The sequence below is a fragment of the Paramisgurnus dabryanus genome, chromosome 1, assembly GCF_030506205.2.
Source record: "Paramisgurnus dabryanus chromosome 1, PD_genome_1.1, whole genome shotgun sequence".
In the NCBI taxonomy this organism is placed as follows: Eukaryota; Metazoa; Chordata; class Actinopteri; order Cypriniformes; family Cobitidae; genus Paramisgurnus; species Paramisgurnus dabryanus.
The window spans coordinates 27,653,961-27,671,126 of NC_133337.1; the positions used below are offsets into that span (position 1 = coordinate 27,653,961).

The 17,166-nt window shown below is 36.4% G+C and overlaps 1 protein-coding gene across 4 annotated transcripts in view; it reads right to left on the bottom strand.

Annotated features, from left to right (window-relative positions):
- Positions 1-13,336, bottom strand: part of cracr2ab (calcium release activated channel regulator 2Ab) — an 18,872-nt gene extending 5,536 nt beyond the window's left edge. The window contains exons 1-13 of one of the 4 annotated variants that reach the window (XM_065285078.2): positions 13,230-13,336; positions 12,754-12,876; positions 12,032-12,356; positions 8,843-8,954; positions 8,521-8,704; positions 8,285-8,431; positions 6,708-6,798; positions 5,239-5,334; positions 3,123-3,310; positions 2,962-3,033; positions 2,837-2,882; positions 2,646-2,737; positions 2,096-2,552 (exon numbers count right to left, since the gene is read on the bottom strand). In XM_065285078.2, coding sequence (XP_065141150.2) covers positions 2,096-2,552; positions 2,646-2,737; positions 2,837-2,882; positions 2,962-3,033; positions 3,123-3,310; positions 5,239-5,334; positions 6,708-6,798; positions 8,285-8,431; positions 8,521-8,704; positions 8,843-8,954; positions 12,032-12,223 — 1,677 coding nt within the window. In that variant the 5' untranslated portion in view covers positions 12,224-12,356; positions 12,754-12,876; positions 13,230-13,336. Of the gene's footprint in view, positions 1-2,095; positions 2,553-2,645; positions 2,738-2,836; positions 2,883-2,961; positions 3,034-3,122; positions 3,311-5,238; positions 5,335-6,707; positions 6,799-8,284; positions 8,432-8,520; positions 8,705-8,842; positions 8,955-12,031; positions 12,360-12,753; positions 12,877-13,229 lie in introns of all 4 variants that reach the window. The other 3 variants (XM_073814379.1, XM_065285077.2, XM_073814375.1) reach the window with 3 other exon arrangements.
- Positions 13,337-17,166: the final 3,830 nt, after the last annotated feature.

Sequence of the window (17,166 nt, forward strand, 5' to 3'; positions counted from 1 at the left end):
TGTTTTAACACATCTTGTGTTGCCCCTTCTATTTATATGAACTCAAAATTAACACGAAATGACACATGTGTTAAAACAACACATAATGTGTTAAATAGGATAACACAAAACATCTTTTCTTAGAGAGTATGGGTCAAAATTATTGATTTTTTTTAAAGCCAAAAAGCATCAGGATATTAAGTAAAGAATAAAGATCATGTTCCGTGAAAATATTTTCTACATTTCTACCATAAATATATAAAAAATGTTTTCATAATTAGTTATATGTGTTGCTAAGAACTTCATTTGAACAACTTTAAAGGCAATTTTCTTAATATTAAGATTTTTTTGCCCCATTAGACCATAAGGGTCGTCATTCTTGACAAAAATAAAAAATATGTACTTTTAAACCACTTTTTCTCATCTTGCACTAGCCTTGTGATGAGCCAGCGCGACCTTACATATTACATAGCATGTTGAAAGGTCACACATGACGTATGCGAAACTACCACTCCAATGTGTAAAAAGAGGACCGTTATGAAGGAAACAAATGTTTTCTGCTTTAACAACAGTCCAAATTAAGCTTTAAATTACCAATTGTATTGTATTGCATTGCATTTTATTGTATTCATTCATTCATCTAATGTATTTCTATGTTAATGAACTTTGTTATGATTGGCTTACCTCTTTGCATTTGAAATAAGGGCCTGAACACTGTAATAGTAGCTGATATATAAATGTGGATGGTCTGTTTATGTTAAAGAGCACCTATTGTCCGATTCATGTTTTAAAATTTCCTTTGGTGTGTAAGTGTGTATTAGTACATGTTAACGAAATGCAAAAAGTACAAACCCCAAAGTAAACAATGATGCGAGTTATGGTCTTCAACGTATTTCTCTTTTCTTGGACTACAACAAACACATGGATTGTAGGCAACAGTTTACTTCCTGGGATTGGTGATGTAGTAAAGACCGACATTATCATAATTCCTCCCGCTTCAGACACACAGACTGTAAGTTAACTCCTGTTAGCATTGCATTGTCAGCCAATTTTTCAAACATGGTAATTAGCGTCACATTTCTGGCTGACGTCAGAGGTATTCAGGCCAATGACAATGTACAGATTAGCTGGCCAATCAGAAACATAGAGCTTTTCAATCCGTGCGTTTCAAAAATGTGCGGTATGTGGAAAATAATGTGTTTTTTAACCATAAACTACCCGAACAAATTGTATTATACCAAATACACAAAATAACATTGTTTTTAGCAATGAAATAGGTGCTCTTTAAATTCATGTTTTTGGCCTCGAACCCTGAATGTTTTAATTATGAATATAACAAATAAGCATTTGTTGTAATTCCGAATTGTCCGAATTGACTCACTCGCTTTCGTTTACCCACTCAAGTGGACTATTTTAGTGAACTAATATAGGGAATAGTGCATGATAGGGGGCTTTTTCAGACACAGCCAAAGTGTTCCTGGGTGTAGCACCGTGTTAGCAGTGCAAAGGTTATGGGTTCGTTTCTCAGTTTTCTTACTGTAAATCAGAATGTGAGTCGGTTTGGATAAAAGCAAGGTTAATTATGTATTCAGCTGTACGGACCCTTTAACTCTTCCCCCGCCATTAACGAGATATCTGGTCAATTAAGAGAAAACGCTTCCCCGCCAATGACGAGATTTTCCGTCTTTCCGCAATACCGCTATTATCCACCAGGTGGCGCCCTTCCGCAACTTTTTAAAACCGGAAGTATTGCCCTATGGCAAGCGGCTGCATGTCCGTGTCTGTTTTAAAGATCGCTCTGAATGGGATCTCTATGAAAAGTCCGTCACAAAAATGGAATTATCTCTGCTTTTTGCTCAAAATGTGGTGTTTTTGCAGAAACCTACCCATATTCAAAAGCTGATTGCAAAATAACTACTGAAGGTAGGATGAAAAGGTTTTTTTGTTTGAAAGCAGAGGGTCTGTTCTTTCATTTGGTATATTGTATGTTTATATATTTAAAGAAAAACATTTTCTGGAAGGCATTAAACTTTGGTGAAAATCATGAAAAACGCTGGCGCTGGCTGGCAACTTTTTTTAAAAACGCTGGCGGTGAAAGAGTTAAGCAGTTATTCACCTGCTGGAGGGTCTCTTTCCCTACAGGTTGACCTCGGGCTGAAGTGGGCATATTTCCCTTGATCCATTTCTTCTTCGAGGGCTTCTTTACCGTCACTGGTGGTGGAGAATCAACAGAAGCCAGGGATCCATTGGAGGGGTCCATGGAGCTTATTTTTAGATCGGCCTGACCTTCATCCTCTCCCCCCTGCTCCTCCTCTTCTTCACTCAGCTGATGGAGCAGAAGATGGGGGTCTCCTTGTAGCAGGTGGGGCAGGTGGTCCTCCTCGATGGAAATGACCCTGCGTAGAGGCCAACCATCCGGGGGTGAATCCTCCACATCGGTCCCGACATTTACACTTTCTGTGTCCCCAGGTACCCTCCCATCATCTCCTGTGGTAAAGGGTGGGCATTGATTGTTCAATGTAGAGGAGGACTTCCTGTTAGGGTGATGAGTCACTTCCTCTTTGTCAACTTCTCTGAAAGCGGTGGTGGAGAAGAGTAAATATCTGTTTTCGTCTTATTACACCACATTGACTGATATTTATCATGAGCATGCAAACATCTCTCACTTTTTGACTGATGATTTTCTCTCTTTGTATTTTGTTGAGGTTGAGCTCGGCCTTTGCGTCCGTGACGGTTTCTTTATTGAATTGTTGGGTTTCTGTATAAAGAAATATATTTCAAAACCATTTTACATAAATCAAAATGATGTTAAGGGCATGAAAACATAAATATAGTATGTAAACATTGTTAAACTTACCAGAAAGGTAATGTCTCGCTCATCTCTAAGATGCTTATTCATTTCTCTGTTGGTAAAAATGACATAAGAGGATGATAAAGAATGATGAAACATTAAATATTTTTTGTTTGTTTATAAAATCTCACCTGAGTAGATCTAACTGTTTCATCAAACTTTGTTTTTCTCTCTGCAGTCCTTCTGTAATTCTGTACATCTCCCTGTTAAGGGAAAAGCATTTGTTCATTTTAACACATTTACGTCTAAACCAAACCAAGAGACCCAACAAGACCCACATGTATAGACTGACATCTCTCTCTCCTTCTGTAGTCGAGATGCCTGTTTCTGCAAAACCCCCAGCTGCTCCTGAGCCAAAATCAGCTCCTGGCAGGTGTGCGCGAGCTCCTGAGACAGCTCCTCATTGGTCAATTTTAGTTTGACGTTTTCCAGCCGGCTCTCCTGGTGCTCGCTGTGAAGCTCGAGACATTGCCGCTCCAACTGAAATAAAAGAAAAAACAAAGATGCGAGTTACACGAAAGCACATTTTCTCTTCAGTTACCAGTAAATATTAACCAAGGGAGAATCTTCTCGTGAAGCCAACACGGAAGTGACATAAACTGCAATTCATCGACTGGCCACTAGAGACAGGCTTCAGAAGGGAGTCAATGCCATAGACCCCCTATATTAAAATGCCTACTTTACAGCAGAAATAATATGTTTACAGCCTGGTACAAAAGTGTTTTCATATAGCTAATTTTGCCCTTCATGACAACTGTGTGGGGGTGAATTTTTTTGTAACTCATCCGTTTAAATTATATTAAGCCAAGGTACGTTCATACCAGACATATAAAGCGTTAAGCAAGAGTGATTTATATGTAAAGTCAATGCAAAGACACGACAGACATCCTGTGGTGCGATTTGCGTGAATTGGGTGTTTTAGTCTTTCAACAGGCGTAATGCTACATACACACCAAACGCAGGACATTGTGTTACTCACTCTAGATTACTCGCAGGATTTAACTTCATGTCATGTGAATTTTTCGCTCGAGTTGAATATTTTGTGTGAAGACGCAAATGGCAAGTGTTACGCTACAAACGCGCCACCCATATCACATCATTCGCATCGCCCCACACGAGGACGCGTCTGATCGCATCTTTGCATTGACTTTGTATGTAATCTACTTGTGAAAATCGTTAAACTCGCGACTGGTGTGAACCCCCAGTAAGGCGTAATTTGCGCGAATTGCGCAAGTTGAAAAATCACATTAACCAGTCAGGAGCTTGCTCTAGTAGTGACGGAATTACGAGCAGAAGCAGAAATACGAAACAACAATGGAGGACAAAATCATCGTCGCTGTATGTGGACAACAGGAGCTGTACGACACATCTTCATCATTTTATAGAAACAGGAATAAAAAGGTTCTTGCTTGGAAGAAAGTGAGTGAGGAGGTCAGACAATGGTCTTTACTTAATTTAAGCAGTATATACTGTATATACATATTGAGACTACAAGCTAGCTAAAGTCTGTGCGAATGATGTGAATTTCACGCGCAAATGAAGCAAGTTAACTTAAAATGTTCAAGCGTCCAACTACGCGAGAATAGCACAATTTATTCACTTCATTTGTGCACAATTAAAGCATAATAAATGGCTGCATAATAAAGGGAATGGCCACTTCAGTGACAGGTGAATTGCTTACTACTATTGAGCTAGGCAGGCGTGGTCAGATCAGACACCTCAGCTCCTGCTTCGTTGGCCAAGATGGCGACGGCAGGCTCTGCTAACTTTGGTTTCCAAAAATGCTCTTCACAAACCTACGGGTGACTTCACAGTCATCATATTTCAACTTTTTTACAGTCTATGATATTAGCTTAATAGTATGTGTGGTGGCCAATGATGTTTGGAATTACTGATGTCTACCTAACATCTTGTTCCTGTAGCTTAGTTGGTAGAGAATTCACATGTGTCGTGAATGTATGCGTACAATAAGCACATAGACATAATTAATGCCTAGATTGGGTCAAAAGCACTTTGATCCATTGCTGTGATACATTAATGTGCTTTAATCAGAGACACTGCACCTACCCATTTACTTGTATGTGTTCATGGGGTGCTCATGCCTTTACCAATGTGGCAGACCCTGTCAATTCACGTCAATTTGTCAAATTTTAACAATGTCTTCACTGCCTTTCAGGCTTTGAACGTGAAGGTTGCATTGCTGTCAATCGGGGGGTCAGAAAGCACAAAAATTTCTTTAATTGTGTTTTCCAAAGATAAATGTCTACTGATGTGGAACGACATGGGGGTGAGTATTTCACGAAAAAGTTCATTCTGTGAACTATCCCTTTAAGGTTTTCTTAATTTTTGAAACTTCATGAAGAAACTAATATAAAATTTTGCACAATGATACCTTTTTGATCACTTACCCTCCTCTGTTTCTGGAAAAGTTGCTCCAGATCTTGTTCTTTATTGCGAAGCTGCTGCTGGAGGTCATGGCTGCGCATCTGCAGACTTTCAGAGTCCTGGAAGAGAGAGAATTGAGATGCTAGTCCATCATAACAAACTTTAACTCATTCACTGCCAGACATTTTTTGAAAAGTTGCCTGCAAGCATTTTTGGTGATATTCACAAAAGTTTCACTAAAATGCCAGATGAACAGATCCTCTACTTTCAAACAAAAAATAAACAAACAAACCAAATGGGAAAAAACGTTTCATCTATATTTTTTTCTCTGCTTATGAACTTAAATATGGGTAGATTTCTTAAAAATATTTTTTTAAATAATTGCATTTTTGTGATGGAATTTTGTTAGAGATCAGATTCAAAACTATTATCAAAACATACACAGAGTTTAAAATTAGTAAATAACATTTTGGCTTCAGTTTTTCATTAATTGGTTAGGTGCGCCATAGTGGATAATCGCGGTATTACAGATTAGCATAAAAATTTATCAGGAACACGTTTTTTATGAAAATGTTTTCTCTTAATTGACGAGATAACTCGTCAATGGCGGGGAAAGAGTTAAACTACTCTACATACATGACAAATTTTCATTTTGGGGTGAACAATCCCTTTAAGAATTCATTCATTCTTTCTACAATTAAGCTACTAAACAAAAACTAATAGAACAAATTTCTATTTTAATGGTATTGTTGTTGTGTTGTTTTATGTGATGCAGTGGTTTTATATTTGAGCCCAAGATAAGGTTAGGTTAATGCCTAGGTTAACTATAGGCCCGATAGTCCAGCTATGAGTAACCCACTTCAAGCTAAAATAAACTTTTGGTTACATGTGGTTTTTGAGATAACTTGTGCGATGTTTAATCTTTCATCATGTAAGCAAAGTCAACAGTGATTTCAAGCTGTTTGGTTTCATTTATTTATTTATTTCATTTCATTTATTTTTGGGCTATGGTTAGACGTCTATTTAATTTTTACTAACAGTCCAAATTTTGCCTTGTTCTACTGTAGCCTAGATGTTTGGGCTGTGTTTGGAAGGTTATTAGACGTTTTTTAAATGCAAAATTTCTTCCTATGACAATAAAGTATACCGTAACACCCCTATAGAGACAGTTCGGCCAAATAAGTTACTCATCTTTTGTGTTGTTGCAAACGTTCTGTACAAAATTTTAAGCAGAATGTTAGAGACTGATGACCTCTGTCACCATTTACTTTACAGACATGCAATGAAACTGAATAGTGACTGAGCCCCTGTCATCTGATTTTGGCTTTTGTGTCCTACAGAAGAAAGCAGATCACTTTTCTTGTGCATCCTAAATAGGAAGTACCTGTATTGTTATCTTTGTTTAAAACAACTGGACTGGAAAATGCCACTGCAGGTTGTAAAAAAGGAACTTGGAGAACAAAGTGGCAAATTGTTTAAAAGTGTCATTTACCTTCAGTATTGCTCGATCTTTTTCTTTAGTGATCTCTTGTTCCATTTCCTCATACAATCTACGGATCTCACTGTCATGTGTGGCTGCGTTTCTGCACAAGAACCACAACAACAACAACAACAGGACATTAGTATAAAAAAATGAAAAAATTTGCACTTTACATCAAAGATTGTGACCATAAACATACACAGAAAATATAAAACTATACCCCAAATAAACCTTCATGTAATATCATACCACATACTGGACCACAAAACCAGTCATAAGAAGTGTTGGGGAAAGTTACTTTTAAAGGTGCAGTGTGTAAATTTTAGTGGCATTTAGTGGTGAGGGTGAGAATTGCAACCAATGGCTCAGTTAACTGTTCACCCATCGCATTTAAAGTGCATAGAGAAGCTACGGTAGCTGCCACCAGACAAACATGTCATCTTCGGAGATAGCTTCGTAAAAAAGTTTGTCCGTTAAGGGCTTCTGTAGAAACATGGCGGCAAAAAATGGCGACTTCCATGATAGGGGACCCTCGATATGTAGATAAAAATGTCTCATTCTAAAGTAATAAAAACATAAGGGTTCATTATAAAAGGTCTTTATACACCCCTGATAATATAGTTTTGTCAATTATTTTGCATTTTTGTCAAGAGATCTTTCTAAAAATTACACACTGCACCTTTAAAAGTAATGCATTACAATATGAAGTTACTCACCAAAAAAGTAACTAAGTGCGTTAGTTATTTTTTTAATGTAAATTAATGCTTACGTTACTTTTAAGTTATTTTTGCGTCTTTTTTGTCTTACTTGACTGAGGTTTGATCTCTTTCAGGCCTTGCATATGTCAAGCTCTGGCCTGCCATCTCCGTTTCTGACTCAAACTGTTCCCGCTCAGGCGTACAGATTGCGTAATGTTGCGTTAATATGTTCAGTTTAATTCAGTACATTATTTTTTTTTTATGGAATTAATTGAATTAAAACTGAAAAGTAACTCAAATATGAATGTGTACATTTATAAAGTACTGCGTTACTTTACTAATTACTTCAGAAAAGTAATATTACGTAATGCGCGTTACTTGTTATGCGTTACCCCCAACACTGGTCATAAGGGTCATGTTTTAAAGGTATATTATATAGTACTTTTGAGAACATTAATCACGAGAAAAAATACTATTTAATGTCCAGTGTTGCAAAAAAAATAATTTTATGTCTCCGATGTATTCTTTAATACCTAAAACTATGCATAAACTTTAAGTTAACTCCTAAGCTAAGCTAAGTATAGATTAGCATTCTGTAGAGAATTACAATAAGCCAGCTAAACTGTGGAAGCAGGGATTACCAAAGATATTGGATATAACAAGATTCAGCACTGCTATTACTATGATTAGAGGACAATGTAACGCTCAACGTGGCCGCTCTGGCGATGGAAGTCCACTTAAAGGAATCGATCACTTTGGAAATATTTACAAATATAAGTGTGAGAAAGTAGAAAAAATAGTGGATTAAACAAGGGAAACATAACATGCTGCTACAGTACATACAACAAATGCTCCAAATTCATATTAACGTACGATGTACCAACACGTCACCTCTTGAGGGCGCTCTCCATCTGTTTCCTATCTTGTTGTGCATCTTTGATTTGATGTGTGACACGGGCCAGAAACTCTTCAAAGTTAGACAAGAGGTGAGGTTCATCTTTCCTGAGCTGAGTCCACAGACTGCGCACCTCATTCGGGCTGAAATACAAATAGAAATATAAAAACTACTGAACTATTTTGGTTTATAACATTAATTTTCAGATCAACAGCAAAACATTGATACAGACTCCTCAAAGACATTGCTGGCACCCAAGCTCTCAATCAACATGCTGAAATGCCTCTCTTCCTCATCTTCATTTTCTGAAAAACACTCATCCCATTGGCTCTCATGAAGATCTTCTGGGACATTTTTAGACGGTGTGAGAAATAAATCCTCCGTTATAGAGATCCTCCGTCTATGAAGAAATCTACCTGGAGAACGGATACAGATACACCTTAGAAATATTGTGATATAAATTGTACCAATAAATGTCATGTGAAAACTAGTGAAAAAATACTTTTTTTTTACTTTTAAGGTCTATACGATATTATATGACATTATAAACTTACTGAATCCAGAGGAAAACTCTCCCACGCTGAGGGAGCCGTTTTTGTCAAGATCTAGCGAGTCAAAGACGTTCTCAAGCTCATCAGCAGTTAGCGGCAATTCTGTGTGTAACCTCTAAAATAGAAACAATATGGACTTGTTAATACTATGTAGATGATAAGATGTTTTGCTGGGTGAAATCGAAATGTAATTAATCACAAATATACTTAAAATGTAGTTAATAAGAACAGAAATGGGAGTAAATTTCATCTACAGTAACAGTTAAGGAAACACTAAACATAAAAATCCTGAAGAGCAATTTTTGAAGGGGAAACAAATAATACCACTAAAATTGTACTTGTACTCTCTGGTTTATGAGAAAACTGACTAAACTTACCAAAACATTATTTTTCAAAACCATTTAGCCCTATTTATTAAAATTTTTCGTCGTTTACGATTAAGCCACCAAAATACAATGCAATTTTAACTTAATGGTCCACTGATTTTTAGAGGCATCTATCGGTGAGATTGTGAATTGCAACCAACGACTCAGGCCCTGTCCCAAATGGCACACTCCGGACTTGTGGTCCTTCTCAGAGTCCACACTTTGATGACATCATGTAGTGCCAACTTTAGGGACCCTTGATGCGTGTCCATGTGGTTGCACCGGAGTCGTATTTTGGGACAGACTCGAGCGTCAAGCCGGAGATAGAAAGATAATTTGTCCGTCAGTGTGAACTCCTCCCTTCCGTCGTCTGATCTTTCGCAAGGACTTCTAGGTTGGTAAAGTACGCGGAGCCTGCTGCAATGCAGGCTTCACCAAATACCGCATCAAGGGGCAAAGGGGGCGCTGATGAGCACACTTAGGGGCTAATCACACCAAACGCGCTTTAAACACTTGGAAACGCAAGGTGCAATTATATTGCTAAGCAACCACCGAGTCACCTGTCTTGTCAATCAAATATTGAAGCGTGAGCTCTCTTTTGCTGTTAACTGTCATATTAGCAGAAACTTTAAAAAGAGGACGCTTGCTCTGACCTTGTTTGAGGGTGAGAGGTGCACAAACACGCAGGAGAGAGTGAGCGAGTGGAGTCCGGTTCTTCAAAGCAACTGTAAACTTCCCTTAACACAACGTAAGCCCCGCCTCTCCCCTCTTTCTTTTGGACAATGGAAAGACGCGAATGACGTCGGGCGCTTCTCCGCTTTCAGCGCTCTTTCAAAAGCGCATGCTGCGGCTGACGGCAAAAACCGCAAGAAGCTCGGCACACATAAACAGCGCGCAAACACTCCCTGCCCATAGAATATCATTCAAAAAAGGCGCCTACAACTGCCACAAACGCTTTTGGTGTGATCAGCCCCTTAGAAGTGTAAAAATGACAGATGGGACACCCTACGGACTCGTAGACTGAGCGAGCATGCGCAATTCAAGGCCACGAGACCGAAAGTCCACATTAAGTGCGCCATTTGGGACAGGGCCTCAGTCCACAGCTCACCCCTTCCTTTCAAAACTTAGGGGCTGTTTACACTTGGTTTTAAGATGTGTTTTCATCGATCGGATCACAAGTGGACGAGAGAGACACATTACGTTTACACCTGGTATTTAAATCCGTCTCTTTTGTCCACTTTCGACCGCATCTGTCCTGAATACTGTGAGGGGGTGGTCTGTGAGACGGTGGGCGAGTCTCTCTGCTGTCATTCAAACGCGAGCGGGAGTAATTATGAGTTTATATGGACGCAAACTAATATTATGTCGGAGTCCACTGCTTGTTTAGCAAGTATACATGCTGCACAGAGTTTTGTACGTTTATTTGTTGGAGCTTTCTCTGAATTTTCAGCGCAATTGATGAAATAGGATCGCGCAACTTTCACGCTTTCAAAACGAAACTACGGAGAACACCCCGCAGTAGTTTTATCAATGAAAGGCTAAAAATAGCGCTGTTCACCGTATGTTCACGGCAGAAGTCAAAAAAGACGTAAAATTAGTGTTTAATACCTCAGATTAGATAAATGGGCGGAGAGAAGGCGGTCGCATGTGGCTGTTCGAACGCATTCAACCACATTGCGTTCCGCAACACCAAAGCGATCCGATCGAAAGTGGTTTTGACTACCTCTGAATGTAGTTTACCGTTTACACCTGGCATTAACGTCGTCCACTTGTGATCCGATCGACGAAAACGCATTTTAATGCCAAGTGTAAACAGCCTCTTATATTCACGAGTTCACACTTACAAATAAATTGGATAGATTAAATTTGTAAACGTATTTGGCGTGCTGTCCGGGGAGAGGGCTCTGAGCTCGGAAATGGGCCTGAACACAGAGTACCACCCCAGGTTTAGGGAGTAACCTGGGGCACGTTCAATCTCACACCGGTGCGCAACGTTTTGCTACGGTTTCCGGGTTGAACGACATGTTTCCTGGAAACGGTGTGCAACGGAATGCAACAGGTTTTAGAAGCGTTTTCTTTTGTTTGGTGGGTGTGTCAGAAATGTCCGCCCAATCAGCGGCAAGATGTATAAAACCACGCGATAGTAAAGAGAGTTCAAGTTGGATGTTGTCTTTCAGCCAGGACGGCAGCAACCGTAACGTTACAAGAAGAAAAAGAAGAATAAGAATAATTCTGGACGGCAAGGTCAGTGGCTGTAACATCGAGGGTATTTTACAGTATTAAACACACATTTATAACGATTTCATCAGGCTTCAGAAACATTTAAAAAAGAACACAAAGAATGGCCTCTCAGCTACCGTAGTTGCAACTCTTGCGTCATCACAACAGGGTGTTCAATGCATCACCGTTTCAGTTTAATAAATGTTGTGCAACGTTTTGTCGGGGCTGAACGCAGCCCTGGTGAGTGAGAGGAAATGGGGTGGTGGGTAAAAACATGCCAGCGCAAAATGGTGAAAATTCAAAAATGTTAAAAAAAACGTAAAACCCCTTTTTTGGCCCATTATATTGTTCTACTACTTGCAAAATTATTGTATGTACATATTATTATATTATTTATTATACAGAGCATGGTTTTAATTATATTTTAAGGGTGGGACAAATCTCAGATAGACCCCCCTATCTTAGTTGTAACCTTAAAAAACTAAGCATACAAATAACAAAGAAAGAGTTGAAAAGTTGTTTGTACCATTTATGCTAATAAAGACTTTATAGATATATATAAGACTTATATTTTATAAGACTTATTTCTGAATCGAGCTTCCTTTACCCTCATATCAGTGCGTGTGATGAAGCCTTTTCCCTCGTTGTCACAGATCTTAAAAAACTCCTCTATCTTGTCCATCATAGCTTTGTGTCCGCGATCCGAATTATTCTCCTCACTTCTAATCGGCTGAGGTTCATCCTCATCTGAGTTACTACTGATGACCTGTGTGGCTCCAACGTGTCCAAACTCTGACATGATTCTGACTGTTCACCTCGTACAACTCACAGTGACTTCTGAATGAGTCGGGATACAAAACTTAATCCGACAGCAATACCACAGAATAATTCAAGAGACATAATTCCTTATTGGGGTTTCCTGCATTGGACACCTGCTGAAAGAAACAGAAAAAGTGCTATGTTAATAATCACTGGAAGCAAAAAATGCAGCATTAACAATGGCACCTTGCTTATGTATACATACTGTATGTACTGTATATTGTATGTATGCTGTGCATTTAGTCACACCTTCTTTGTATGTAACACTTAATGTTTGAATTTGTTTAAACTGTTTGTCTCAAATATCTACACTAAAAATAATTTTAATGTATTAGAAATAAAATATTGATGATGGAAAGGAAGTTTCATAAAACATTTTCATGTCATGTTGAAGTTACTTAATATTCAGTTCCTTTTTATTAAACTTCTCTAAATGAACTACTCCAACTGACCTCTATAATGTAGTGAAATAGTAACTCAAAAGTTATCGGAAAGACAAAGTCAGCGTACCTGTACATCTTCCAAACCTTAGTCATCACTGTTGACATCATCATTAACCAGACCGGCTGTGATGTCCCACCACACCACTCAATGTCAAGGGGGGAGAGGAAGAGGTTTCTGTGGTGAAATTTCCTGTTTGATCAGAAGTTAAACTTGTTGAGGCTTCGGGGAGGGGGTTTCAAGCATTATTATTTTAAACCATTAGCCAACTACACAATGTTTTGTTCAATTGAACTTATACATGGTTGACATGACGTTGCATCAATAAAACTTTGCATTGATATTTTTGTATGCAGAGAGCCATTATTGAACAGGAGAATATTGAATTCTCATTTTTTAAGGAATTTAAGTGCAATTTATATTAATTTGTATTACAGTGAAAGTGTAAATTAAGAAATTCAAACTATTTAAGCATCTACAGTCTCTTAAATAAAAGTGTCGTTTTTACTAAGTGAAATACTGAAAACTATTTTTTAAACTCTTACCTGACCTGTCAGCAGCAATGAAAAGTATTTTGCTCCTCCAGTGTTGTTGTTAAAGTAAAGTTTGTATACTGCACTATTCATTGAATCCAGTGTGTGTTCAATGCAGTCCGCTCGAGAGAGGAGCGTGCGTCACTAAAGGGGGAGGAGCTATGATCAGCACATGACGGTTTCCAAGGAGACAGATGCTGCCTACTTAGGCCTTGAATCTTTACTACAGTACAAATAAAAATGTGCCCCTATTTTAAATGCCTTTTTTTGTCATTAATGTCAGACTTTACATTTCTAGCATAGCCATTACGACAAAAAATATATTTTTAAAGATAATTTTAAATATATTTCAAATTATACAAAACTTTATAATATATAAAAAATATATGTACTGAAATATATTTTGAAATATGTTAACAAAAATGTATTTTTCACCAATATATTTTTGGCCATTTTTTGTACATTTTCAAATATAATTAAAAAATAAATATATTTTAAAGAATTTATATTAATGTCGCAATGAAAGAAAAACTTTGTTTTTTACAAAAATAAAAAAACATAACAGGTTTGAAAATTAAATATTTTTCAACTGCAAAAATATACTTATAATTTTATATTTTATCAATACATTTTATACTTACACTTCATACATTTTTTGCAGTATGAGTTGTAAAATTAAAAATACATTTTGTAATATATGTTAATATGTGAATGTTAAAACTAAATAGATTTTCAAATTCAAAAATATAATTTAACATATATTTAAAACATATTTTTGAGCTTTTTTGCCGAATGGGAGTAATATGAGTACCGTGTGCTTTTAGACTACTGCACAAACCAGCTGAGCATTAACTCTCGCTGTTATGAAGTTAATTTAAATGTCTCTGTGTTTAAATATATTTAAGTAAAGAGAAATTAATTACAAATGTATCTATATTGTACCTGCAAGGAAAGATTTGGGCTAAGGATGTGACCGGTTTGTAAAACTGTTGTACTGCCATCTTCTGGATAGACACTGCATTGCACTTTACATCCACAGGCGCACATGCCTTCGTTAAAAGAATATATTTTAAATAGAAATGTTTTTTTAACATATATTAAGTAAATGTATAACATATATAACATATATAAATATATTTTTAAATATGTTTACAAACATGTATTTTTCACCGATATATTGTTTTGCCATTTTTTGTATATTTTCAAATATAATTAAAAAAATAAATATATTTTAAAGCATTTATATTCATGTCGCAATGGAAGAAAAACTTTGTTTTAACAAAATTAAAAAAGTTTGAAAATTAAATATTTTTCAACTGCAAAAATATACTTATAATTTTATATTTTATCAAAACACATTTTGAAATATATGTTAATATGTGAATGTTAAAACCAAAATATATTTTTAAATTCAAAAATATAATTTAACATATATTTGATTTGTTATTGATATTGAGTAATGTGAGTAACGTATGGTTTTGGACTACTGCACAAACCAGCTGAGCATTAACTCTCCTGTTATGAAGTTAATTTAAATTTCTCTGTGTTTAAATATATTTAAGTAAAGAAAAATGAAAAGAGTTGTGCTGTTATCCATAGATATAATGTATATGATGTTTATGCTGTTATCCTAAAGAGCTCCCTCATGTGGTAAGCCAAGGATGCGACCGGTTTGTAAGTGTTGTACTGCCATCTTATGGATAGACACTGCATTGCACTTTACATCCACAGGCGCACATGCCTTCACGTTAAAACAATATATTTTAAATAGAAATATTTTTTTTACATATATCAACTAAATGTCCTTCTGCTCGTTATGCATCAACAGTCTAATCTCGTTAGGAATAAGTTACACTTGTTCAATTTATTACCAAAGCACGTGTGTGTTTAATGATAGGCGATTCCAAAACCCTGCTTCATAAAGTCTCGAAACATTTATTAATCTTTTGTTTTGAATCAGTGATTCGGAGCTTTAAAGTGGCCAAGCGACGTGATTTTAGCAAGCGAGGCTTCATTACGTCATAACTGTTTTGAAAATCCGATGGTTCACCACTAGGGGGAGTTGATCACAAATGACCAGTGTAATATGGTTAGGTGAACTCGGGTCAGTTTTATTATGCAAGTTCATAAAACATTTATCCTTCTGACTGATAACACTACCATTTAGCTACTTTTGTTTATTAACAGATTTAATGACAAACATGTGCATAATCAAAAAGGGATTAAAGTGTTAAAGATCTGTTTGGCCTAAATAAAACTAAAAACACAGAATAAACTTTTACATATGGCTAAATTAAGTTAAATCATTTATATTTTTTAAACATATTTTCAGAAAAACCTTTGCAATTATTTTATAAAAACTACTTTGGACTGAGATCTTGTTGTTTTACAACGTTTTCACCAGCAGATGGCGCCATATTTAGGTATTTGGAGCGCAGAGGAGTGTTGAGTGCTGTTGTTTCAGTTATGACCGCATGGTGGCAGTAGAGAATAAATCAATCTCACACTGTGATTAATGCTGCTTATATTATTTTAACAATCATATTAGTTATTCATTGCATCTTCTGCTATTTGTTTCTGCAATGCAACAAATAAATTATACAAGCTGACAGCACAAATAATTTTCATGCATTACCGAGAATGCTGACAGTGTGGACCTTTGTACATTAGGAGCATTGTTGTTATCTATTTGTTGTAATATAAAATCACATTTTTATACAAAATTGTTTTATTTTTATACTGTGCATAGGAGAGACATCAAACAAGATTTATGGGCCTGATATGATTATGAATTGTAAGGTGACCGATGAGATGGAGGCAATCATTGATCTGTCAAACTGAATACTGTCAAACAGGTAAGACATTTTATAATAGCAAAGTTGTATTGCACTCTCCCTTTGTAGGAAACTGTTAGTAATTGCACATCTAGGAGCAGATTATCACTTGTAAAGGGCCCATGTTTTTTAAAGTTTCAGAATTCATTGCTTATTCATAGATGTTTATTAGTAAAGGTTAAGAGTAAACATCTTCATTACACTAAATAAAAGTGCATTGAAATCAGTGGGAAAATAAGACGTCAAAATGTGAGCCACAGTGAAGATTCTTTATAGCCACATTACTGATGCTTTGATTGACAGTCTGTTGCTGCCATCTAGTGGATAAATAAAGTATCACAACATTTAATAGACAAAAAATGCTGCTGCAAATGTATTGATAGATTTATTATGTGAATATATTTATTAATTTACTGATTAATGTAATGTAGAAATATTTTGTTAGTTCTGCAACACATTTTTTTTTTTAAGTTATGCAGCAGATATAGTAATTTTGTTATATACATTGTTAATATAAATAACTAATGATTTATGTTCTGTCTCATTTTTGATTGATTAAACAGAATAGAAATGTCAATTAAATACTTTAATTATAAATGTTCAATATATTTCATTTCACATTTATGAAATGGATATATTTGTGAGTGTATGTGTGTGTCTATATTAAAGTGTATGAGTGTGTTTGAAGTGATCATAAAGTTTCCTGTACATCTGCACACAACAGGATTTGATGCTGAATAGATACTGAAGTGTTTCATTTATTTGATGTAAATTTATCTTCACTCTTGCAGGTGTTTGTCTCCTCTGAACATGGAGGGAGGAGCGTCGTTCATCAGCGCTGACGTTCTGCTGATATATATGGAGAAAATCAAAAATATCTCTTCTGATTTGTCACTCAAGTTGTTTGATGATTTCCTTTCTTATTTCTAATAAGGTAACAGAGAGCGTGATTGGTCTCTCTCTCTCTCTCTCTTTCTTTCTCTCTCTCTCTCTTTCTCTCTCTCTTTACATTGACTTCTCATTATTCTCTATCAGTCTGTGTGTACAGTAGAGGATTATGGAGATCTGTCTCACACTCATTTTACTCTCATCTGTAGTAATCAACATTACTGCTG